The sequence below is a fragment of the Mytilus galloprovincialis genome, chromosome 4, assembly GCF_965363235.1.
Source record: "Mytilus galloprovincialis chromosome 4, xbMytGall1.hap1.1, whole genome shotgun sequence".
Classification (NCBI taxonomy): Eukaryota; Metazoa; Mollusca; class Bivalvia; order Mytilida; family Mytilidae; genus Mytilus; species Mytilus galloprovincialis.
The window spans coordinates 35,622,807-35,649,986 of NC_134841.1; the positions used below are offsets into that span (position 1 = coordinate 35,622,807).

Sequence of the window (27,180 nt, forward strand, 5' to 3'; positions counted from 1 at the left end):
TATCTAAACATGTACTTTGATTTTTGATTATGGGCCCAGTTTTCAAGTTGGTCCAAATCAGGATTCAATATTATCATATCAAGTATTGTGCAATAGCAAGAAATTTTCAATTGCACAGTATTGCACAATAGCAAGAAATATCTAATTTCACAATATTGTGCAATAGCAATTAATTTTCAATTGGAGTTATCTTTCTTTGTATAGAATAGTAGTTGAATCAACTTTAATCATTGTTTTATACAATATACAATGTATTTTCATTTTTACTACCAACTGATAAATTAAAACAATTCTAATTTTCATTTCTTAAACCAAATTCATAATGTGACATAAACCTATGTTGTGTCAACTATTTAATCACAATCCACATTTATAGCTGTATCAAACTTAAAAGTTGTGTCCATACTTGTCCCATCTGTTCAGGGTTCTACATCTGCGGTCGTATAATGCTGCGCCCTGCGAAGCAACTGGTTACTTTTTAATTTGACAAATGTCTCATGACCGTTAATTGGCTTGTTCAACCATGCAGACAATGTAAATTATGTAAATTATAAATCTATCAGCTGTCAAAAATATTGATCTACGCATCACATCAATGTTTTGACATCGACTTCCGGTTTAGTTTCTTGTCAAAACAACGGCTCAAAACAATTTTGTATCATAAATCTTCTAGGCAAAACTATGTTTCTGGGACCCCGGGATACAATCAGGACGCGTCCCAGGGACTAACGGGTTTAAAAAATGACGCGTCCAGCTCGATTTCCATGCGTCCAGGACGAGTATACGCGTCTTAACGAGAACCCTGGGAACTATAAATGATATATAGAAATTATAAACTGAAAATATTGTTATCATGGTTATAGTTTAATTGTATTATTAGTTGTTAATTCAACAATATAGACACAAAGAATAGGGTGGAATAGAATATTTTATTCACCAAATAAGGGCCTATAGCATACAAACAATATAATACATTTTGTAATAAACAATAACGTATATAACATAAAGGAAATAGAGCATTGCAATTGCCATGACACGACAAATTACATTGAAAAAAAGACATTATTTTTATGCCAAATGTGATGCTATCCAAAATTTCTTGGGAGAACACTGGGTAATATGTCATTTTGTTCACACAACTCATTATTTTTTGTTGATATAAATCACCCAGCCACAAGTATTTGTTTTCATTTTCATGAATTTTAGAGATTAGTATTTTCTGAGTAGTAGCAATATTGGTTGTTGGAAATTCCCAATTTTTGGCCATCTTTACGTACCAGGTTTGCTATATTGATCACCTTATTTTGAGCATACAAAATGTTCAAAGTGAAAAGAAGAGTGCTATACAAGAATGTATTTAATTGTACTGTATTTGAAAAAAGTTTTATTAATTTTCGCAGGAGCTTCTGCAGTTAGAAAATCTGTGCAAACAATTGTATGAAACAGCTGATACCAATCTACGCTCTGAAGCTGAGAAAGCCCTGATACAGTTTGCTGAATCACCTGACTGCCTGAACAAATGTCAGTTATTATTGGAAAGAGGAAATGTAAGTCTTCAAACAAATAATACTGCCACAGAGTTCGCGAAAACTTTGTTTGACCTGTCGGTCATGGGACCGACAAAGAAAGATTATTTGTCAGTCCTACAAAATATTAGCCAGTCCTAAAAAAATCTGTCAATTTGATCCTAAAATAAAAATGATAACATATTTTATCCAAAAGTAACTTTATTATTATTCGTTTTATTTTTCACAGCCACAGACAAATTATTATGAAGGACCAATTCTGATCTTCTGATTGTTCTTAATAAAGTCATTTCTCTATCCATTTCATCATCTGAATCATTTTTTCAGTATTTGTTATCTCCATCTAAGATTTCAATCGCCGATTGTTTGCCATGAACAAATTTAGCAGGCCACGTGTAGATCGGCACTTTGGTTTCCATAGGTTTCAGTTTGTTTATAACAGGAAACCAGTACCGGAAATTAGTAGCAGGTACATCTGAAGACCGATGTTAACACATATTGGAATTAGTTGCGGTACAACTGGGTCAAAATCTTTAATTGTTTTTACATAGGCGGTAATGGTAACGTTTTTTCCTGTAGCTCAGTCCATATCGTTAACTTGGATATGTATGATAGCTTGTTTCGAAGCTGTGACATTTTCACATATGTGGTTAAATTTTCGGGGAACGAAGTGAGATTACTTTTTCCGTAAATTAGCAAACCCCGAACATCCTGTTGTGATGCGGCTCCTTGTGGTAAAATATCCCCTTTTTAACACAATAAGTTCTTTGAAAATTTAATACTTTGAACACATTCAATAGCTCCATAGTTTTTACACATTTATTCTATGTTCCTCTACTTTCCTAATCACCACAAATAATTAAGTTCAGTCATTTGCTAAAAATAGAAACATGTCCAATATCACTACACAGAGTTTTTTTCTTTACACGTGACTTTTGAGTTCCTCATTTCAAGGCGCATTAGGGATGTTGTCCCATATTGTAATCCATACTTCTGATTTTTCCAAATATTTTTATGTGATCTTCATCGGTATAATATTCTGAATAAATCTTTGTTTTTTTGTCCATTTCTGAAAAAAAATAAAGTTGTTTTAGCACTATAAGGCAATGACACTTTCGTCGCTATATTCATTTATTTTGAATACAATGAGTATGTATAAGTAATTTCTTCCAGATTACCTCCACTAGTCAAATCAAGGACAAAACTTCTGATTATAACCTTTAATTACAATACACAGACCCTGATAAAGCATTCTATAAAATTTTCTTGTGCCTTAAAGTGCATTTTGACAGAGAAATTATGCAAAACTGAAGGTTTTATAAAAAAAACAACACCAAAATAATTATTCTTACTAGTGGAAATCTTGTATTTAATACTGTTGAAACCGCTCTAAACTACTGGGAAAGTCATCCGTATCATATAATTAGAGTGCAATATAGTGCAAATTTTCAAAACTTGTCCTTTCACATAATTCCATTTGAGAAAAAATGTTTTTTACATGTTTTTCAGTGAAAACCTTTTATCAGTGAGAAATCCACATGAGGTCTTAAAGGAAACATTGTGACATCACATGTATTATGGCGTCATTAAATAACGACAGATCAAAATAGCGCTGAATATAGTTTGCAGTGTTACACGAGAAACAGTTGCCGCAAGATTTAACTCGAAATATTGAGTCCAAACGATCTGTAACTAAGCCTTTTCATTTAATACCAAGACCATAGCAACAGTTTTCATATTAGCATATTTTTAACATACCGACTGTAATTTTAATTGCATAAATACCAGAAATAAACAATTAGAGCTTGATTAATAAAACAAAATGCTTACCAGTTATTCAGGACTTTTCAAAACCTCTAGTTTGCCATCTCAGGTTGAAAAATAATGATATGTCTGGAACTGAAATAAGACAAAAAAAAAATACTCAGGCTGTGTTATCATTTGATTTAAATACAAAGTATTATTGAGAGAGAAAAATCTATTCTTGAAAGTTTAATCACAAAGAAAGACAAATGCTTCTCCCTTGTGGCTTAGCCACCTTCATTTAAACCTTTTGTATTAGAACCATGGGTAGTAGCTAACTAGCTTAATAGTTGAATAGGTGCAGAAATATTGTTTTCAAGAAGGTTTGACCCTCCCCCTTTTTCACTGAGAAATGACAATATCCTTTGTTTTGCTCATGTGCATTAAAATAATAATTCATGATTTTCTAAAAACATGTAACTGTTTTTGTCTGTTTTTTTGTGCATATGATACATGTATCTACTGACCAGGGGTCAAATCATTGGATAAAGGCACATGCGATGATGAATCTCACATTACTCGTATAAAGTGTGTTATCTCCCTTGATTATCAGGTATTCCTGTAGACCAGAGTGATATTACATAACAAAGACTATATTGTGTCATGTTTACTTACAATTTAATAATATTAAAAGTTATTTCTTGCCTTTTCAATGTAGTAAACACATTCCTTTTGGATCTCTCGGAAGTAAACAAATTTATGATTGTGCCTAAAACAAGTGTTCAGCCCCGTGCTAGTGATGCATTTTAAAAGCGAAAATTTTCTTGAGTTTTTGCTGATCTTTATCAATAACATTTAGCTTAAACAATTTATAATATCTAGGTATAAATAAAAAACTACTTACCATCATTTTCGGTGGTGTACAAGGTGAAATCATCCATAAATCAGTCTGACAACCTCTGGAATTGAGCTTCTAATTTGGGTCAAAATCTTTAATTGTTTTTACATAGGCGGTAATGGTAACGTTTTTTCCTGTAGCTCAGTCCATATCGTTAACTTGGATATGTATGATAGCTTGTTTCGAAGCTGTGACATTTTCACATATGTGGTTAAATTTTCGGGGTACGAAGTGAGATTACTTTTTCCGTAAATTAGCAAACCCCGAACATCCTGTTGTGATGCGGCTCCTTGTGGTAAAATATCCCCTTTTTAACACAATAAGTTCTTTGAAAATTTAATACTTTGAACACATTCAATAGCTCCATAGTTTTTACACATTTATTCTATGTTCCTCTACTTTCCTAATCACCACAAATAATTAAGTTCAGTCATTTGCTAAAAATAGAAACATGTCCAATATCACTACACAGAGATTTTTTCTTTACACGTGACTTTTGAGTTCCTCATTTCAAGGCGCATTAGGGATGTTGTCCCAACTAATTACCGATAAAAAAGGCACTGCAACAGCCATTTTTACATCGGTCATCAGGACTGGCACTAGCTTTCAAAATACTGGTCCGAGCCTCATTTTGACCGACAGGACCGACCATTTTCGCGAACTCTGCTGCCATCACTCTAGTAATGATGGCTATATTGCAATCACCTTGTCGGTTTATCCAACGATTTTTTTTGTCTCACTTTTTTTCAATACCACTAACCAAAATGACTTCAAATTGATAAGCAGCTTGACACTGAGGAGTTGAATTTGATTGGTTAACTTCCAGTGATGGTTATTTTCAAATATGTACTGAAATGTTATGTGAGATTTTGTCTATAGTACTTGACAGGATAAAACTTCACTCATGCCAAGTGTTTCTTTATTTGCAAAACTTTTGCAAATTTAACAAAGACTAAAAGGGGAAAATCAATGGTGGTATTACACCTATATAGGCATTGAATTTGTTGTTTTGATCGCAATATTTGAAAAACAAATATGCTCAAGTTGTAAAAGTGAACATGTGCAAATATATCCAGTGGTTTTACTGCCTCTTTCTGTGACTTATTATTGTATTTTGATATGTGTTTGTGTGATCAATAAAAATGAAAACTTTTTGGGTAAAACATTGAACTCTGAACATTGAAGTATGTTCAAGGGGCTATCACTGGTAAGCCCTTGTGATGTAACATGACTGTCAAAGTAAGCAATAATGACAAAAAGCACAATTATGAGGAAAATTCAATTTTTACCATAAATATCTGACATCATAAAACAACAGGGTACATTTAAAAACATAAATAACACAATAATCTTTAGTAATGAATTGATTTATTGACAGACAAAAATTTGTTTGGTCAGACAAAACCTACAACACTGTCTGATTGTTGTCAGAAAGATACAAAAAGAGTTTGGTACAGACTCAATTATTGCACAAAAGTGCCTTTCAGGTTTCAGCTGGAACTTCCATATAATATAGTTAATGTAGCCTTTTTGTATACACATGATACTATATTTGTATGATTTTAAAACCTTATTTGATTTACTTGCAGTCTCCTTATGCTCAGTTATTGGCAGCCACAACTTTGACAAAGCTTGTCTCACGGCCAAATTTAACTTTGCCATTAGAACAAAGAATTGATATACGTAAGTAAAAAATTCTGAAGAAATTTTCTCATAAATTCACCCTGAATAGAGAAATCTTTGCAAGACATTAACAGACTTGAAGGAAAATCCATAATCAAATTTACACTTTGAAAAGTTTTCATTATATGAACAAAATGCAATTATTGATTTAGTTTAAAAGTCTGGTGGCGGGATTATAATAATTAAGAATACAACAAGACTACATGTATGACAACTGATCTCATATTACCTTATGAAATATTATTTTAAGACCTTTTCCGGTCCTTGTTCAATGTATAAGAAAATTTAGCAAAAATGTGTCACCTTATTGTGATATTGTATCTGTTGCAAAAATAAATGGGATATTTATTAAACATTTAATTGGAAACATGTTTTTTGTTGAAAGAGGATTATATCAACACTCTTTTTATTTTTCAGGGAATTATATATTGAATTACTTGGCTACGAGACCAAAACTTGTTCATTATGTTCTACAGGCCTTAGTACAGGTATGTTAAGAGAAATTTTCACATGATAATAAGTTTCAACAATTTCTTGAATTTTGGAATATTCTATTTATCTATATATAAAAAAACGATGTGATATGATTGCCATTGACATGATTGAGACAATTATACACTAAAGACCAAAGATGCAAGCAACTGATCTTCAAAAGGCCCTGACACTTAACACAATTCAAACAAAAAATCTACAGCCTAATTTATTTACTAAGCTTGTAATGGGGGGTAAATGTTTAAAAACAGGTTTGCGATTACTCAATCCGTAACCCTTTCCTCCATGGATTTTTTTTTACATACTTGATTCGCTTATTGAAAAATCCTAAATCATCAGGTTTAAAGTATATAAATGCATTGCGAAAACGAATATTTCATCAATTAAATTCTAGTCAGATATTGTCATAAATATCATTAGCTCACCTGGCCTAAAAGGCCATGTGAGCTTTTCTCATCACTTGGCGTCCGTCGTCGTCGTCGTCGTCGTCGTCGTCGTCGTCGACGTCGTCGTCGTCGTCGTCGTTAACAATTTTTCAAACATCTTCTCCTCTGAAACTACTGAATAGATTTGAATGAAACTTAAAATGATTGTTCCTTAGATTATCCTGCACAAAGTGTGTGCTTCGATTTTTGATCCGTCAAAAAACATGGCCGCCGTTACTTAAAATAGAACATAGGGGTCAAATGCAGTTTTTGGCTTATATCTCAAAAACGGAAGCATTTAGAGCAAATCTGACATGGGGTAAAAATGTTCATTAGGTCAAGATCTATCAGCCCAGAAATTTTCAGATGAATCAAACAAACCATTGTTGGGTTGCTGCCACTTAATTGGTAATTTTAAGGAAATTTTGCAGTTTTTGGTCATTATCTTGAATATTATTATAGATGAAGATAAACTGTAAACAGCAAAAATGATCAGCAAAGTAAGATCTACAAATAGGTTAATATGACCAAAATTGTCAATTGACCCCTTAAGGGGTAAATGTCCTTTAATGACAATTTTTCACAATTTGTTCATCATATTTGCTAACTTTAAAAAATCTTCTCCTCTGAAACTACTGAATGGATTTGGATGAAACTTAGCATGATAGTTCCTTAGATTATCCTGCACAAAGTGTGTGCTTCGATTTTTGATCCGTCAGAAAACATGGCCGCCCTTACTTTAAATAGAACATAGGGGTCAAATGCAGTTTTTGGCTTATATCTCAAAAACGAAAGCATTTAGAGCAAATCTGACATGGGGTAAAAATGTTCATTAGGTCAAGATCTATCAGCCCTGAAATTTTCAGACGAATCAAACAAACCATTGTTGGGTTGCTGCCACTTAATTGGTAATTTTAAGGAAATTTTGCAGTTTTTGGTCATTATCTTGAATATCATTATAGATAAAGATAAACTGTAAACAGCAAAAATGATCAGCAAAGTAAGATCTACAAATAGGTTAATATGACCAAAATTGTCAATTGACCCCTTAAGGGGTAAATGTCCTTTAATGACAATTTTTCACAATTTGTTCATCATATTTGCTAACTTTAAAAAATCTTCTCCTCTGAAACTACTGAATGGATTTGGAAGTGTTTGTGTTTTGGTCTCATTTTCTTTATTTATAAACAGTAAGTCATATATATTTGTAATATTGAAGAATTGTTAGCTGTACATGTTTGCCTGGCATGGTTCAATATGTTCAATAAGGCATTGTTTACCAGGTGAGCGATTCAGGCTCTTGAGAGCCTCTTGTTTTTATATTAGATACACATTTTATTAAGTCTGATACACATTTTTGGTAGGTAAGCTGTTTCATTTGAGGCTCTACACAGGCGTCATTATGGACTAAAGGGGGTGGCGTCAAAAGGCGTCATAATGGAGGAAAGGGTTAAGTTACCTTAACAGAGGTCTAACAGCACAACAAATGAAAACATAAATATGCTGAAAAGAGCACAACTTATCAGAAGTCACAAGGCACATAAAAATTACAAACAAAAATGTAAATAAGATCAATCTTGTATGTGAAGGCTATTTTAGTATTTATTAAAAACAAAACAGTTATCTCAGGTGATCAATGAATTGTTTTTTAACATTGTATTCCTTTAGAATCCAAATATGATTTAAAACATAACTTTATACATAAGTATTAGAGAAAGTTGGTATGTTTTAAAAAAAATATAAACAATTAGAGTAACTTTTGATTTATGTTGTTTTCTATATGTGAAGATGGTATGTTTTAAAAAAAAATATAAACAATTAGAGTAACTTTTGATTTATGTCGTTTTCCATATGTTTCTTTTCAGTTATTTGCCAGAATTACAAAACTTGGTTGGTTTGATGTACAAGATGAAGGATTTGTCTTCCGTAATGTCGTGTCTGATGTCACAAAGTTTATTCAGGTAATCATCCTTTCCCTAGACTAGTCTTAGGTATTTTAAAACAACGCCAGTCATATTTTGTCTGCCATATGAAATGATTATATTAAAATTTTTGATAAAAAGAAATGATACTTAAATGAAAAATGAACAGTTTAGCTACAAAATAAAACTATCTACTTGGATCTTTACCTTATATATGCAAGTGTAATAAAGATGCATAAATAAAAACACCTTTTTTAATGCCGCTGGGGTATATGCAAAAAGGATGTCTTTTTTACCCTCTCTGCCGTGGTATTTGCCAAAAAATACTCTATCCGACTGGATGCTTTTAACGTCACCATCATCAATGCGTTTTTGAATGTTAACATTCTGTGTAATTAAACAGATATAACCTGTTCTTGAGTGGTATTTGCAAAAAATACCAGTCTTGAGAATGAATTTCCCTCGCCTTACTGCTAGTGAAATTTAACATTCTCTCGACTGGTATTTTTTGCAAATTCCCCTCCTTAACATGATATATCTGTTCAAAATACTACTTAAATCACCATGATCTGAGACTAATACTACATGAATCACCATGGTTTGAGACCGCAAAAACTACATGAATCACCATGATTTGAGACTGTAATACTACATGAAACCATGGTTTGAGACTGTAAAATAGTACATTAATCACCATGATTTGAGACCGTAAAATACTACATGAATCACCATGGTTTGAAACTAAAATACTACATGAATCACTGATTTGAAACTATGTGAAATAATTTATGCATCACCACAATTTTACAGGCTTTTAATAACATTTGAAACTTGCATTATTATACATGTATAATTATAAATCATTTTGAAATTTCAGAGTGGATCAACACAGCATGTGATGATAGGTGTACAACTGCTGTCTCAGCTTGTCTGTGAAATGAATCAGCTCAGTGAGGTATATATCTTATAAGAAGATGTAAGAGGGTTTGATGAGATAGTTTGCACCTAAAAAAAAATAGCTATTAAAGCAGCATTTTTGCATTTCAATTTAACTATTCCTGCCACATCAAATGTCTGGTTAATAAAAAAAAACTCTGCAGTCAGAAAATTTGCTACTCCAAGATCTTGTACCATTATGCAAGTCTGACCGTTGGTTTATTTACATGGATTATTGATAATTTCATGTGTACATAATACTTCAAGTAAAACCTTCATATTGTAGACTTTCATCATAAATTCTGTTGAAATGTTAAGGCAAGAACTTCATTCTAAGCACACTTGTCTAGTTCCAGTGTCCATACAAACATTGAATCTTCATGATCTTTACATTACCAATTTATGTGTTTACAATGTGTTTTCTGATTCCAGCTTCAGTTAAATGCAGTGTAAGCAAAACAGATGCATATATATTGATACAATTTGGATTTTGATGTCTATTACATTATTTTCTCTATCTATGCTCTTTATTTAGTTAATTTGGATTCAGGCTATATTATTTGTTTTGTCAAAAATATGAATACAGAAACTACTTATAGTTAATATTATGGCATTTAAAAACATTTTACAGGCTGAGGCAAGTAGGTCAATCAACAAGCACAGAAAGATAGCTTCATCATTTCGAGATACACAGTTATTTGAAATCTTCCAACTATCATGCTCACTTCTTCGTACTGCTGTTGGAAATCTTAAAAGTATGAACTTTACAGATGATAGTCAGGTTAGTATAAATTATTCAAATGAGTTGTTTCTCTTTTGCTTTTCTGTACTTCTTTATGTGAATGCTTATGATGTAACTTCCAATTTTGTTTACATTGTTCAAACATAAGAATTTCTGATTAGGTGTGTTTTTAAATTAGTATTGCTTGACTTATTATTTTGAAAATAAACCATTAAAGATAAATGAGAAAAAGATTTTAGAAAATGTTATCTTAATAAAGAGTATGCTGTTTTTTCTATTTGAAATTATTCTCTATCTTTAATGTTACAAGTTGTTGGAGGTTTTAGTTATCAGTTATTTATAATATTGTATAATTATTTTTTCTAGCATGGTTTAATATCAAGTGCTTTAAGACTAGCCCACAACTGTTTAACATTTGACTTCATTGGTACATCTAATGATGAGTCTTCAGATGAGCTGTGTACAGTACAAATACCAACTAGCTGGAGAACAGGTATGTATTAATTTCTATTCTCAATTATATTTTCCGGACTTAAGCATTACTTAAAAAAAGGGATGAAATGCAACCAAAACCCAACGTTACTGACTTGATATCTAAATCTGCCAAGCCTTATCTCTACCTTTTTGATACACAAAGTATAGTGCATTGATCATAACATTCTACACATGCTCAGATATTCAAGTCACAAAACAATGTTACACCTTTCAAGAAAATAACAAATATTTTGCAATGTGCTGGAATCTAATATCTGTTCTACAAATATAAATTGATGTCTTTGTTAAAGTCATCTTTTCAAATTAGAGGTTATCTCCCATTGTCCAGAATTGTAGTTGAATCATCTACAACCAATGACAATATAATATTTACTTTTACTTCCAACCTTTAAATAAACACAATCTTTATGCTTCTTTTCTTACAATCACTTTGATTTAGTTCCCACTGAAAAATATTGCAATCTTGACATTTCAGTGTTAAACAGGAATTTTCAGTTTTGTTTATATTTCAGCTTAATTTAAATTACCATCAATGTTTTAATTCTATTTATATTATTCAGTTATTCTATAGGTCTATTATTATTATTTTACCTTCTTTATATCTCTCCGTTTTCCCAGGCCTGTCAACATTTTACCCCTTCTTATTTATTATTCTGTTTTCTTTTTCAGCATTTCTAGACCTATCAACATTAACCCTGTTTTATGAGCTGTATTCAGGTTTACCTGCATCTCTCTCATCAATGGTTTGTATATATAAACTGATTGTACAAAAGTTAATGTTCATTTTAAGGAACTTCCTGAGTTGTCTCATATTATTGTCCTAGAGGGTGGTAGAAGGTCTGGTCCAATCATAGAATTGACTTGCACATTGATATTTGTTACTTCCCTGCTAGACATGCAGCATTAAGGAGTAAAGAAATGACACCTTAAGGTCAAGGATCAGTAAATGAACTAGTCCATAGATTTTTTTAAAATTTACAACTCAATTAGATATTGAAAATATACATCGGAAAATGTAAAAAAAAGTATAGGTCACAGACTTCGTTTTCGAGAAAAAGCCATTTTTTAAATGGTCCGAGAGTGTACCAAATTACATTGAATATATAGGGAAAATCCTTTATTTTCTTCTACAATTTTCGGTTTCCGGTATAAATCATGTGAACCGCTCCATAGAATTTTAAAAAAAATTAGTATTTTGTTCCTTATTTTCTTACGAATTAGATGATGTAAAAAAAAGATATGGTCACCGACTTCGTTTTCCCTGTAGAAGCGACGCAACCTCAACATTTTGTAAAAAAAACATCAAAAATCGTGACATCGTCATTTTATTACTTGTAACGTCAAGTTATGCTATGAATTTCCAACGTTTTATTTGCATGATGATTATGTGTTAGTATTGATAGTTTCTTTTGATCATAAGCGTCTGGATAGAAGGTCCATCATTTATAAATTTTTATTTTGTACAGTCGATTCCACTTAATTGCATACCGCTTAATAGCATAATTCGGTTAATTGCATAGTTTTCTCCTGCACAAAACCATTTCCCATTCATCTAATGTTAAATTGTCCGGTTATATGCATTGCTCTACAAGTGGCCTTTCGGTTTATTGCATAGAAAATTATTGCCGTCTAGATATGATTAGTTAAAACTGACGAGATTTTTGACCGGAAACGGTCATTTGGTAAGTATATTTTTCTTGAATGCATCCTTATTTTCGTTATTATTTCATATTTACTTTTGTATTATTGAAATAAAGTTTTAAAACAGTTTCTTTCGTGTTTATATTATGGAATTTGATTTAAAAATAAACCTCGATGTCTACACAGGTAAAGTTTCCCATGTTCTATTTTAAGCCTCGAGGTCATAAAAATGTCAAACAGATAATTGTTGTAAAAACACTGACCATTCTACTTCAAAGGGTGTTAATAATTGATTGGTAAACAATTGTCCATAGATTACATTTGGGGTTAATTTTTAAAACAAAAACTCCTGCTAATTATCGATCATAACCAATGTGAACTCTATTGGGCTTGGGGTGATCTGTATTAATGTTAATATTATAGGGCATTTACATATGGTTAAAGAATTTTATACATCAATCATTTGTTTTTAATATTTTATGAAAAGAGCATTTACTTTTAATTATTATATTTTCTCACTTTCAACACTTGTGTCCAGCAATTAACCCGTACAGGGCCCCACCATTACTGCTTTGCATATACGAAACTAACAAGTTGTTACTTCAGTGCCCAACTGCATATCAACAGCAATTCATTACACATCTATTGTTAAAACAATTATAAACTGTGAAGTATTGTTTAAAAGTTTATTTTAATCAAAGCCTAACAATGTACATTGTACATATGGGTCATAGAAACAAATCTATTTTTAGAACAATTTATTTTCGTATCCCAGGTAAAGGAAAGTCTGAATGCAAATAAACTAAAACTAAATGTGTTTATAATCTTTATTAACATACTATTTTAAAGAAACAAAATAAAATAACACATATGACACTAGAGTAGACATAAAATTTTTATTAGAATAAATCAACATTCAGTATATTGTATGTGGATTACGGACGTTCATCTTTCTTCATGGATTTCTTTTACTGATCTGTTCTATCGATGTTATTTGACTCTGTCATTTGGCATTTCGGATATAAGCATACTCCGCTTTATTGCATAATTTTGTCTGACAAATAGGCTATGCAAATAACCGGAATCTACTGTATTACCAGTATTCTTTATTATTTATATTTTAGCACCACATTATTCTCTATATTTTTTTTTGCCTTTCGTTCCGCAATTTTTGCCTATTATTCTATATTCCTCAAACCACAATCAGACTCTCTGACAAGTATTTAAAATGAAATTAGAAGTTGTAAAAAATATGATATGTTCATTATCAATATACATGTTCAAAACAATTCTGACGAAAATACTTTGTAAATACATGAACGCAAAAATGATAATAACATCAAAATAGAAATCGACCTAATTTCTTGGCTCAATATAAGATGTAAATGAAGCTTTAATTTTTCTCTCTTTTGTGACTGGGTTTTCTAAAACATTTGTAAAAGAAATGTTCCAATAGAAGATTGGCAAACCCATCCGACCCCTCACGGTCATATGCTATATAACTCTCGAACCAAAAAGCTTAGCTTTATGCGCATGTAATATACAGTTGTCAGGTAATCAATTTTTAAACTCTCTTAGACTAACTTGCAGGTCATCTGTTTGCATTATTTCTCCATTCCGATATAAGATTTGGCCACTTTTTGAAAAACCGGTAACTTTAGCAGGAGAAAATGTAAAAGCTTCACCTTGTGTTGGTACTATATAACGACATAACGTATTCTGTCAATATGCTGTTGCAATTTAGATATAAAAAAAACTAAAAAAACAATAACAATTTGTCCATATTAAACGGACGCCCAACTATGTTCCGCGGACCGTGAAATTGGGGCATTGAGCGCAAAAGTATAGAACATTTCAGAGCCGATATTAAGGAAATTTGAGCGAAAATAGAAATGAGCTGACTATGCGGTATGGGTTTTGCTAATTGTTGAAGGTCGTACGGTTACCTTTAGTTGTTTATATCTGTATCATTTGGTCTCTTGTATATATCTAATTGTCTATCATATCACATCTTCTGTTTTGTAATAAAAAAAAACGAAGTCATAAAATTAAAATTGGGCAATTATTTACATATCAGTCCCTTGCAAATTCCTACTGTTACCGATTCGTGTGTTTCCCTTTTTGATTTTCCAAGTGAAGGGTGAGATTTATGTCTTTTTCTATACATAGGCATTAAAACGCTGCTAATGCCTTTATTTTTTATGTTTGCCACATCAATTTCTGTACCGAATAATTTTCGAAGGACGTTGAACTATTCAATCATTGGCTTTACGTTTTGCGCTTACTCAGATTAATCGGTACGAAGAGATCAACCCAGGACTACATTACCATTACTAATATATTCAGAACAAGTCAAATTTCTCGCCAAAATGTCCTACTAGTATTTGAAAATCTAGGTGCGGCTAATATGGCTGTGCTCAAATTTCCAGTGATGGAGGCGCTCAAGTTACCCTATTTGCATCCCCCGCTCAAATGCCCTACGCAAGTGTTCACCCCATCCATTCTGTTAGAGTACGTATTTTGTAAATCATGTAATCATTATCAGTGGCGGAAGGGTTCCGGGGATTGTAACCCCTATTTTTGGACGATAAATGCATTTTGAATGGGGACATATAGTTGGAACACCCCCTTTTTATCCTGGTTCGGGACCTGTACTTTTAGAAATGGCTGGATATGCATCTGACCACTTTACTTTGTAAAAGGTTATATTTGAAAATATGCTGTGAGATTACAACTATTATCCCTTATGTGTGAGCGATTGCTTTTTATTAGCATCAGTGTTATATTTGGTTTTGTAGATTTTGTAACATTAATTCATAATGATATATTTTACGTTCTTGCTCATTGCCACTTCTTTTTCTCATAACGTTTTAGAGCTATTAGTTATCATACGGAGGTTGAGACATGACATAAACCAGATGTACATAGATATGTTTAAAATGCCTACTAGAGATAATCCCCCATCCAAAAAAAAAAAAACAACAACAAAAAAGAAGAAGAAGAAAAAAAAAAACCCACAAACAAACGCACACAGGCTGAGACATTTTGTCGAAGTCCATCTGCACAAATGCTTATCATCAGATTTTGTTTCGTTTTCCACTTTGTGTGGCCTTCTGTTGTTGTCTGGTTGCTGTCTTATTGAAGTACTGACTACTTACGGGATTTTCATTCTACTTGATGCACTGAAAGTGTGTGTACATATTTTATTTTAGTAGATATATAGTAATAGTATGATTGTCAGAATCTCGTTCTCAACCTTCAAGTGTTATGAGTAAAATATAATTGAGAACAGTTCTATTCTATTTTTGATATGCAACTGCCAGTTAACACATTTTCTCTTTAAATCAGTTAATGTTTTAACCGTATGTATAGCAATTTCCTTTGAGGCGAAAACCATACTAATTAATATTAAGAAAATTATTTTAAGGATCCACTGAATGTTCTTGTATTAGGAGATTATACTATACTCTTCAAACCAAAGGCCTATACTATTTATACATGCATCTATATAAAGATTTTTTTCTATTTTTAGCTTCTAAATTTTCCACAAAATTGCGGACGTGAAAGAAAGCATTATTACAAAAACGTTAGATAACAAATTGTAGCGAGCGATAGATCTGAATGATTGTAAACATCAATTTTGTTAATGATTTATTTGTTTTAGTCTAAAACTTATGATGTATACATTTTAAATGATTGGTGCAACCGTGAAGAATGTTAATATAAAACCTTTGTGTCATCTGTTTCAAGACTGACTGACGCAGCTAAGAATTTTATGTGAGTCCATTTCTTAAATTGGAAAATATTTTTTCTTGTTTCGACTGGTGTAGTAATTTTTAAAATAGGGGATATTTTAACAAGACTAAGTTTAGTAGTATTAATTTTTATTTTCTGCTGGACGATGACTTTTCCCAGAGAATATAGCCGGATCAATATAGGCCGGGTTTTTGTAGGGACAGTACATACTACATAGAGAATACTTCCAAGATAGCATTGTTTTTCCTCGTCAAAATTATGTAGAAAATCAAATAGTGGTTAGCTACAGTTTTTACACTCTTTTAACTGGTCGCCGAGATATCTAAGCTCTACCACCCCACGTGCTTGACGCCAGTCAAGTTCTCGATTTTCTTATATAAATCGTCTTCATGACTTTTTTATACGACCGCAAAATTTGAAAAATTTTTCGTCGTATATTGCTATCACGTTGGCGTCGTCGTCGTCGTCCGAATACTTTTAGTTTTCGCACTCTAACTTTAGTAAAAGTGAATAGAAATCTATGAAATTTTAACACAAGGTTTATGACCACGAAAGGAAGGTTGGGATTGATTTTGGGAGTTTTAGTCCCAACATTTTAGGAATTAGGGGCCAAAAAGGGCCCAAATAAGCATTTTCTTGGTTTTCGCACTATAACTTTAGTTTAAGTAAATAGAAATCAATGAAATTTAAACACAATGTTTATGACCACAAAAGGAAGGTTGGTATTGATTTTGGGAGTTTAGGTACCAACAGTTTAGGAATTAGGGGCCAAAAAGGGACCCAAATAAGCATTTTTTTTTGGTTTTCGCACCATAACTTTAGTATAAGTAAATAGAAATCTATGAAATTTAAACACAAGGTTTATGACCATAAAAGGAAGGTTGGTATTGATTTTGGGAGTTTTGGTCCCAACAGTTTAGGAATAAAGGGCCCAAAGGGTCCAGATTTAAACTTTTTTGATTTTATCAAAAATTGAATAATTGGGGTTCTTTGATATGCCGAATCTAACTGTGTATGTAGATTCTTAATTTTTGGTCCCGTTTTCAAATTGGTCTACATTAAGGTCCAAAGGGTCCAAAATTAAACTTAGTTTGATTTTAACAAAAATTGAATCCTTGGGGTTCTTTGATATGCTGAATCTAAAAATGTACTTAGATTTTTTATTATTGGCCCAGTTTTCAAGTTGGTCCAAATCGGGGTCCAAAATTAAACTTTGTTTGATTTCATCAAAAATTGATAATTGGGGTTCTTTGATATGCCAAATCTAACTGTGTATGTAGATTCTTAATTTTTGGTCCCGTTTTAAAATTGGTTTACATTAACGTCCAAAGGGTCCAAAATTAAACTAAGTTTGATTTTAACAAAAATTGAATTATTGGGCCTCTGTGATATGCTGAATCTAAACATGTACTTAGATTTTTGATTATGGGCCCAGTTTTCAAGTTGGTCCAAATCAGAATCCAAAATTATTATATTAAGTATTGTGCAATAGCAAGAAATTTTCAATTGCACAGTATTCAGCAATAGCAAGAAATCTTCAATTGCACAGTATTGTGCAATAGCAAGAAATCTTCAATTGCACAGTATTGTGCAATAGCAAATATTTTCAATTGCACAGTATTCCACAATAGCAAGAAATATCTAATTGCACAATATTGTGCAATAGCAAGAAATTCCAATTGGATTTCAATTGGAGTTATCTTTCTTTGTCCAGAATAGTAGTTGAATCAACTTAAATCATTGTTTTATACAATATACAATGTATATTCACTTTTACTACCAACTGATAGATTAAAACAATCTTTACCATTCAGTGATAACAAGCACTTTTTTTACATTTTAATATTTTATGATGTATTTAAATGAGTAGTTATTGTTGCAAACTTCATTAGAAATTTGAATTGAGATCAGTTTTGAAATAAGGGAAAGGGGGATGTGAAAAAAAAATTGGAGGGTCAATTTTTTTCATTTCAGATTTCATAAATAAAAAGAAAATTTCTTCAAACATTTTTTTGAGAGGATTAATATTCAACAGCATAGTGAATTGCTCAAAGGCAAACATTTTTTTTTAAGTTCATTAGACCACATTCATTCTGTGTCAGAAACCTATGCTGTGTCAACTATTTAATCACAATCCAAATTTAGAGCTGAATCCAGCTTGAATGTTGTGTCCATACTTGCCCCAACCGTTCAGGGTTCAACCTCTGCGGTCGTGTAAAGCTGCGCCCTGCGGAGCATCTGGTTCATATTCGTTTTAAAAAATCTTGTAAATTCTTCAATTTTAGCAAACAATTTAATTCTCCTAGAAGTTGCATACTCTCAACAAATGCCGTTGTCCCGTCGGAAAGTCGCCGGTTGCATCATTGCTAAATCTTGTCAAAGGGACGTAACTCGTACAAAACATCGCAACATTTCGCGGAATCCACTAGACGGCGTTCATTTACTGTTACTTGACCTTAAACAGTCCACTCAGCCTGACTGTCAAGTCCAGGTCAAGGTTCATAACCATATGTCAACATGTTCTCTTCTAAAAGTGCACATAATAAATCACTATAAACACCAACCCATCCATCTTAATATGTCAAAGCAAGACACGATGCTAATTCTTTTAAGAACTTCATTGTAGTAAAAATCAGTTTTGGAATTTAACCTGAATGTTTATAAATAGATTTTGCTTGATATAAAAATTTGTAAAATGTATTAACACTGCATAGATTTTTAAATTTATATGCTGAAGATATATGTAATAAATAATGAATGTCCTTTTTCTCAAGATAAAAATGAATGCATTGGGAAATAGATGTCTAAAATGTATTCCATATTGTTGCACACAACAATAAATATATTCAGATTATTTTCCTACCTTGTTTCAGTCATTATCATGTATAGTACAAATAGCATCTGTAAGGAGATCATTATTCAATGGAACAGAAAGATCACAGTTTTTAAACCAAATTGTTGTTGGTGTGAGGAATATATTAGAAAACCCACAGGTAAGTTCATATGAGACCTCACTTGAAATTTGATTTGGAAAAATAAAAATATAGACTTAGATTAGGTGAACTCCAGTATTGAAAAGAAAATATGGATAGTGTGAATTCAGACATGACCAACTAAAATTTGAGATTAATTACTGTGGGTAATTGGAATTTGGGGAAGATATCAGAATGCAAGTTTAGTTATTGTGATAACCACCCAGTCAAATTATTCCCATTAATAAAAACCTATTCTTTGAATTTTCGATACACCACAGTCTAGAATTTAAAAAAAAAAGACTTGCAAACAATATGAATCGCATATAGTTGAGCTAGGATGGAAAAAAAATGAAGTGACTTTATCAGTATAAGATCACTACCTTGATGGAAATGATCAGTTTTCATCAGTTATTATTTAAAGTTATATCTAAAATTTCACTAAGTTTAATGTTTGTAAGTCTAGAAATTTGAATGTCAGGGCTATTCCAGAAAAAAATGTATGGGGGGGTTGGAAGGCAGTTTTTGTCAGCACCCGCCACCCAGACAATTGTAATTGAGAATTATAGTGCATTATAGTGTGAAAAGTTGCTCTGATACCCATCACCCATGTATTATTAATATAATGTGCCTTCCAACCCCCCCATACATTTTTTTCTGGAATAGCCCTCAGGAAAAACCCACATATTTTTGAACTAACAGTTCAAGATATGTTTCAAATGTTAGTGAGAGATTTAGTAAATATTCAAATAACACAAACCCCTAGCTTCGTTGTGATATCCTATAGTGATGTGTATTAGATATGTTTATTTATAGAAAATTAGGCCCTGAATAAAACAGAATGAACATTTAATGGGCGGAAGTATACATAAGTCGGTTGATTGAACATTTAATGGGCGGAAGTATACATAAGTCGGTTGATTATCTGTTCATCAAGACATCAACTAGACAAATATTAATTCTAAGTTTGAACATTTTCAGGGTTTATCAGATCCTAGTAATTACCATGAATTCTGTCGTCTGTTAGCCAGACTAAAATCAAATTACCAGCTAGGAGAACTTGTCAAAGTAGAAAACTACTCTGATACCATCAAACGCATTGCAGAATTTACAGTTACTAGTTTACAGGTAAGTAAGAGATGGAAACAGCGGACGTATTGCATTTCCGCTAATTTTTCAAAGTCCCAATACTACGTTTCCGCAAATTTAAAGTATATGTTTCCACAATTTGTATTTATTACTTTTCCGGAAATTTACCTGGTAAATTATAAATGTTTGATTATATATTAGATAATTTTTTAAAAAATTTTTTTTTTGATAAAGGAAAGGTTCTGATCTTTTATCTACAATATACTAGATATATCTTTGGTTTGGCTTACTTGTCAACTGACATGATTGAAGAATGCTTTAATTGTTGAATTAATAGCTGATGCTCCATCTGACGATAAATGCATGAAGTTTACCGATTGTATAATGGAATTTTATATAGATGGCAATTCGATATTTCCAACAACCATTTGGACATCACCTCCTGACCCCAAAGAAAAGAGAACAACGAATGGTGCCGAGTCTTTTCATGCCCACCCGAACGAGCAATTTTACGCTAGCCATCCTAACAATTTAGTCTTTGTCGATGTGTTATTGAAGCTGCAAACAACATCTTACATAAGGATGACAACTCTTACTGTAAAAGCACCCGTTCGGAAATATGAAAAGGAGAAGATGGACTTCTTACTTGAAAAAAATACAAAACTTGTAAACGGTGAATGTACTACTACATGGACTTTGTACGACGTGTAGGCTACAAATATTCTGCCAGAACTGACTTATGAACTCAGTCATATCAAGATATATCTGATTAGTCCTGACTTTTGAGCATACGTTTTCATACATTTTAATGATGAATTTAACTTGCATGTTATGATGACCTTTAACTTAATAAATATTTATTTTTTATTGTGGCTTTGCTTTCGATCAACAGGTATTCCTTAATTATTTGCGGAAAAGTAATAATTTATTTTTTCCGGAATAGTTACTTTTTTTCCGGAAAAGTAAGATATTTATTTGCAGAAACGTAAACTTTTTATCCCGGAAACGTCATCTTTTTTTTCCGGAAAAGTAATGCCAATTTGCGGAAACGTAAAACGCCGGAAACAGCCTGTTAAAATGTCATGGGGCAATGCCACTATTACATGTATTTTATCTAATTAGCAAAATATTGCTAATATTTAGACATTGTTTGTACTAAAAATTATTTTCAATATTGTGACAAGCACACTTATTCATATTTTTAAAGTAAAAAAAACTATTTTTAATTTCTTTATAATTTCTTTATTAATATTATGTTTACTTTAAATGACTACATTTCTGAGATGTCAAAATACCCCTTGATGTATTGGCAAGGTAATAGGAACCAATTCCCTCTCCTATCAATATTATGATCTTCTGATCATGGAACTTCTATGTTCTGATCAAGCAATATCTGCCACATAAGCTCCTGTCAAACGACTATTTAGAATTGCTGTCAAAGTGTTCAGACCAGAGAGATTCAGACTAAATGACAAAACATTAAAATAACTAATGATTATCACTTGCAACGCTTAAACTATGCTTACATGAATATTTTACACATTTATTATATATACATGTATAATATTGTTAAAAAATATCATGATGAAATGTAATGTGTAATTTAATTAATTACTTTAGTAAAGTAATTGTAAATTGATTAATTACATTTCCAAAACTGTGTAATTAGTGTAATTGATCATTTTTGCAATTTAATGTGTAATTTAATTAATTACATTCCAATGTAATTGACCACAAGTCTGGAAACAGGACTAGTCTTATGATGCAATTGTTACATGCAAGTATATCATAGGACTGTAAAAGTGTACAGTGGAATCGTGATAAGTCAAGCCTGAGGACCAGACAAAACTATTACATCCAATACCTGTAAATACTATTCTTATTCTGATTGATGTACTTACAAACTGATTGACATGTACTAATTTAAGAAATAGATTTTGATGCGCAATACAATTATACAACTATGGAATATAGAATCAAAATGTTTGAACTTAAAAACACATTCTATACCATCAAAAGTTTCTTGTACTACAAACTTCTGCTCTTTTAGAAGTTAAAAATGTATATCACAAAAGGTAATTTTACTATGACTGGCAAAATATTTTTTTTATTTTCAGCAAATGTGGCAGTTTGCCCCAAACAGTGTTCATTACCTTTTAAGTTTGTGGCAGAGGATGGTGGCATCTGTTCCATATGTGAAAGCCACAGAACCACATATGTTGGAAACCTACACTCCAGAAGTGATGAAGGCTTATGTAATGTCTCGTCTGGAGTCTGTTACTGTCGTAGTCAAGTAGGTTTTATACTGTTTTATTGAATATGTTGTAAGTACACTTTTTGGACAGAAAACTATATCACCAACTAAGGTGTAAATACAAGTTGCTATTATATCTAAATATAGATTATTCTAACCTGTGAAAAGTGTATTTGCTGGTCACTTATAACTTATTCAGTAAATTACAATGGATAGAAAAGAAATTTTGTAATAATGAACCTTTGGAAAATAGACATTATATATCATAAAATATGTTAAGAAAAGCAACATGAACCTATATTTTTTGGACCAAAAAATACTGTCTGAATAACTTTTCTGTAATTCTAGCAAGTTTTTGTTAAAAAAATCAACTTTCTAAAATGTAGAGGGCACAGTTGCAAAACATTTTATTCACTCAAACATCATTCTTACTTTGTTGAAGTTTAGGACTTTTAATATGAAATTTTATACAAACAGCCCCACTGAATTTTGACTTTTTCAGGGATGGTTTAGATGACCCTTTAGATGATTCAGGGATGATTACACAACAACTAGACCAAGTAAGTTTAATTTATTTCTTTACATATATTTCATAAGATCAGTAATCACTAATTCACCTGCAGTTTACTGTTTTACTATAGCTACTTAGCAATGTAAAGGTTCACTGAATATCTTCTTGTGTTGAAAGGGGAGATAATATGTATGCTATAAAGTCTGCAATTTCTGATACATAAGGTTAACTACATAGTCATACATTCAACTTTCAGATATCCAGTATAGGCAGATGTGAATATGACAAAACTTGTGCCCTGTTAGTACAGCTATTTGATGAAGCTGCTCAGAGGTACCAGGAATTAGTGTCAGCAGGGTCACCAGGAGCTGAATTAACCATACAAGAAGGTATGTATAATGGGGGATATTAAAGCAATATAATGCTGCACAAAAACAAAAGTTAATTGATATAAATAAAGACTAAACACATTAAAAGTTGCACTGCTAAATGATATTTTTGCAAGTGACTGTTGATGGCATTTCATGAAAAATTGCAAAAAAAACTTTGTGTATCCATGTTTTGATTGATTGATATCAATTGCTTTAAATGATTAAATTATATTTATAATTGTATAAATAAACCAATTGTTCAGACGTTTCGGCCATTGGCCTTCTTCAGTTATTTATTACTCCTCTAAACTACATGTAGTTTAGAGGAGTAATAAATAACTGAAGAAGGCCAATGGCCGAAACGTCTGCACAATTGGTTTATTTATACAATTATAAAAGGTATGTTCCCTATTGGAATTTTGAAAACAAGGATAAATTATATTTATTAATTAACATTTCAATTTGAGTGTGTCTATACATGTTCTTTTTATTGTTTGAAATTTATGCCGTGGAATTATCATTTTGATATTTATTTTTAGGTCGTCTATCTTGGTTGGTGTATGTAATTGGTGCTGTGATAGGAGGAAGGGTGTCTTTTGCCAGTACAGATGAACATGATGCTATGGATGGGGAGTTAGCATGCAGGTGTATATCAATTAATAGTGATTGGATAATATCCAAACCTTTCCAGACATATATAAAAATTAAAATTACATAGATTTACACAAATGAATGTTTTTTTTTATTAACTGAATGCTCTGTTATTACTATATTTGTGTCCATGTTACAATGAAAGAAACAGAATATATGTAATAAAATTGATAATGGAAATACAGAATTTTTCAAAGAGACAACAACCTGACCACAGAGCAGAAAACATTGCAAGACCATCAATGTGTCTTTTTCACTTTTTTAGTTCATTTTGTGAACAAACTCTTAGAGGTATTGAATTGGAAGGCTGATGTATTTGGTTGTAGGTGTGGTTTATTTGACATTTGACTAAGGTATTTAATTGGAAGGCTGATGTATTTGGTTGTAGGTGTGGTTTATTTGACATTTGACTAAGGTATTTAATTGGAAGGCTGATGTATTTGGTTGTAGGTGTGGTTTATTTGACATTTGACTAAGGTATTTAATTGGAAGGCTGATGTATTTGGTTGTAGGTGTGGTTTATTTGACATTTGACTAAGGTATTTAATTGGAAGGCTGATGTATTTGGTTGTAGGTGTGGTTTATTTGACATTTGACTAAGGTATTTAATTGGAAGGCTGATGTATTTGGTTGTAGGTGTGGTTTACTTGACATTTGACTAAGGTATTTAATTGGAAGGCTGATGTATTTGGTTGTAGGTGTGGTTTATTTGACATTTGACTAAGGTATTTAATTGGAAGGCTGATGTATTTGGTTGTAGGTGTGGTCTATTTGACATTTCACTACAATGTAGCAGTTTGATTGTCATGAACTTTTTATTGTGATTAATGTTTTGAGACAGAATAAGATATTTTGATATTTATAACATTCTGTAACTGTTTTTCAGTTCCATCTATCAAATATATGTGCAACTAATTTATACATCAGTATATTTATTTAAATGGCAAATAGGTAAAAACCTTTATAATGAATTAACTATTTTTTTTACATGTGACAACTATATTCTGTGTTTATTTTAGGGTTTTACAATTGATGAATTTAACTGATACAAGAATAGCTCAGGGAGGTTGTGAAAAACTTGATCTCGCAATACTTAGTTTCTTTGAACAATTTAGAAAAATTTATGTGGGCGATCAAGTGCATAAAATGTCTAAGGTAAGAGGTAACTATTTAGGCAACAACAGCTTAGTAATTTATACTTTTGGATAGGCCAATGATAGTTTTGCATGTTTTAAAAATACATATGACCCAATCATTTAATAATCAACACCAACCTGCTGATCTTCAGAATTTTTTGTTAGTTTTATGTAAACCAATTCAGCTACCGCACATTATTTATATGGTTCTATCAGGTTTTGTTCAGAGTACAGACTACACGAATGAATTTTATTTTTACAGGACATTCGGTCTGGTAAGCATCCTAGCTTAACCAGACCGAATGAAATTTTACCAGACCATTTTTTTTTACATCTAATTGTATATTATCCGACAAAAACAACAAACATATGACTTTGTTGTGCCCTACTCCTCCCCAAAATGCACAAATTAAAACAAAATGATGTAACAAGAGGGTATATTATTATGAAAGTTGTGCACAATTGCTTGAATGCATTTCAGTGAAGAGTAATGTCCCATTTATTGGATTTTGACAATGTTTGTGAATTAAACATAATTTAGAGTTTAATTTCTGTATAAAATATTATTTCCTGTTTCTTCTTTCTTTTTCATATATCTTTTGGTTTTCAATTCTAGTGTTTATATTTCATAGCTAAATTTTGTGATCTGCTTGGATTTTTATTCATTTATTGTATTTAATCGGCAAACCCGGAATTACCCTTATCAGTTCCCAGAATCTGATCCGGTTTTATTTACATTTCCGGTTGTGCCAATGATGGCATCCATTGTTGTTTTTGACAGTCAGATATGTCTTTACCCGGATTTACACATTACTGGTTGGCGATGTTCGGCATAAAGCTAGCGGTTGAACAAAATAAACAATGCTGTGATGAATAATAAAGATGAAAATGAATTTGAGTTCGTTTGGCAATTTTGCTAGAATGTTAGAAAAATCCATGAAAAAAAAAAACACCGGACATTTGGACTGGAATTCAACAAAATTTTACCAGACCAATCCATTATTCACCGGATTTGTCCGACGGTCCGACGTATTTCGTGTAGTCTGGAGTAGTAAATATTGCTAGTTACTCTCAACTATTTTTAGCATGTCGAACTAAGTTTATGTATTTGTTTCATTTTTATGCCCCACCTACGATAGTAGAGGGGCATTATGTTTTCTGGTTTGTGCGTCCATTCGTCTGTCCGTCCGTCTGTTCGTCCGTCCGTCCGTCTGTCCCGCTTCAGGTTAAAGTTTTTGGTCAAGGTAGTTTTTGATGAAGTTGAAGTCCAATCAACTTGAAACTTAGTATACATGTGCCCTATGATATGATCTTTCTAATTTAAATGCCAAATTAGAGTTTTGACCCCAATTTTACGGTTCACTGAACATAGAAAATGATAGTGCAAATTTCAGGTTAAAGTTTTTGGTCAAGGTATTTTTTGATAAAGTAGAAGTCCAATCAACTTGACACTTAGTATACATGTTCCCTTTGATAAGATCATTCTAATTTTAATGCCAAATTAGAGAATTTATTCCAATTTCACGGTCCACTAAACATAGAAAATGATAGTGCGAGTGGGGCATCCGTGTACTGTGGACACATTCTTGTTGTATTGGAAATAATGTAATGCACTAATTTAAAAAAAAAATCAGTCTTTATTGATAAAACTTGGTGAAACTTATTCAATATTTTTTTAGATTTAGGCATTTGCTTTATGTGTACTTATTGATACAATTTCTTTTTTTCAGGTGTATCGAAAACTATCAGAAGTTTTAGGACTAAGTGATGAATCGATGGTATTAAGTGTTTTTATAGGCAAAATGTAAGTATTAAACATCAGTTGATAAAAATACAGACATAAAATGAAAAAAAGAAGTAATATTGATTTTCTTGTTTATTTTAAGGAACATAACCCTATTTCACTATATAATAGAACAAATCACATGTTGATTTGG

The 27,180-nt window shown here is 31.8% G+C and overlaps 1 protein-coding gene and 1 long non-coding RNA gene across 2 annotated transcripts in view; one reads left to right on the plus strand and one right to left on the minus strand.

Annotated features, from left to right (window-relative positions):
* The window catches only part of LOC143072000 (exportin-7-like), a 60,329-nt gene that overhangs the window by 15,647 nt on the left and 17,502 nt on the right, over positions 1 to 27,180 (plus strand). The window contains exons 2-17 of the mRNA XM_076246746.1: positions 1,401 to 1,547; positions 5,757 to 5,850; positions 6,268 to 6,338; positions 8,633 to 8,728; positions 9,567 to 9,644; positions 10,257 to 10,406; positions 10,734 to 10,860; positions 11,532 to 11,605; positions 19,133 to 19,252; positions 20,213 to 20,359; positions 22,438 to 22,613; positions 23,077 to 23,134; positions 23,342 to 23,474; positions 23,996 to 24,101; positions 25,127 to 25,262; positions 26,974 to 27,047. Coding sequence (XP_076102861.1) covers positions 1,401 to 1,547; positions 5,757 to 5,850; positions 6,268 to 6,338; positions 8,633 to 8,728; positions 9,567 to 9,644; positions 10,257 to 10,406; positions 10,734 to 10,860; positions 11,532 to 11,605; positions 19,133 to 19,252; positions 20,213 to 20,359; positions 22,438 to 22,613; positions 23,077 to 23,134; positions 23,342 to 23,474; positions 23,996 to 24,101; positions 25,127 to 25,262; positions 26,974 to 27,047 — 1,787 coding nt within the window. The remainder of the gene's footprint in view (positions 1 to 1,400; positions 1,548 to 5,756; positions 5,851 to 6,267; positions 6,339 to 8,632; positions 8,729 to 9,566; positions 9,645 to 10,256; positions 10,407 to 10,733; positions 10,861 to 11,531; positions 11,606 to 19,132; positions 19,253 to 20,212; positions 20,360 to 22,437; positions 22,614 to 23,076; positions 23,135 to 23,341; positions 23,475 to 23,995; positions 24,102 to 25,126; positions 25,263 to 26,973; positions 27,048 to 27,180) is intronic.
* LOC143072001 (uncharacterized) lies at positions 2,290 to 4,702 on the minus strand. The gene is made up of 3 exons (XR_012977013.1): positions 4,174 to 4,702; positions 3,357 to 3,425; positions 2,290 to 2,595 (listed from the first exon to the last, which is right to left on the minus strand). It is a non-coding gene; the product is annotated as an uncharacterized LOC143072001 (long non-coding RNA).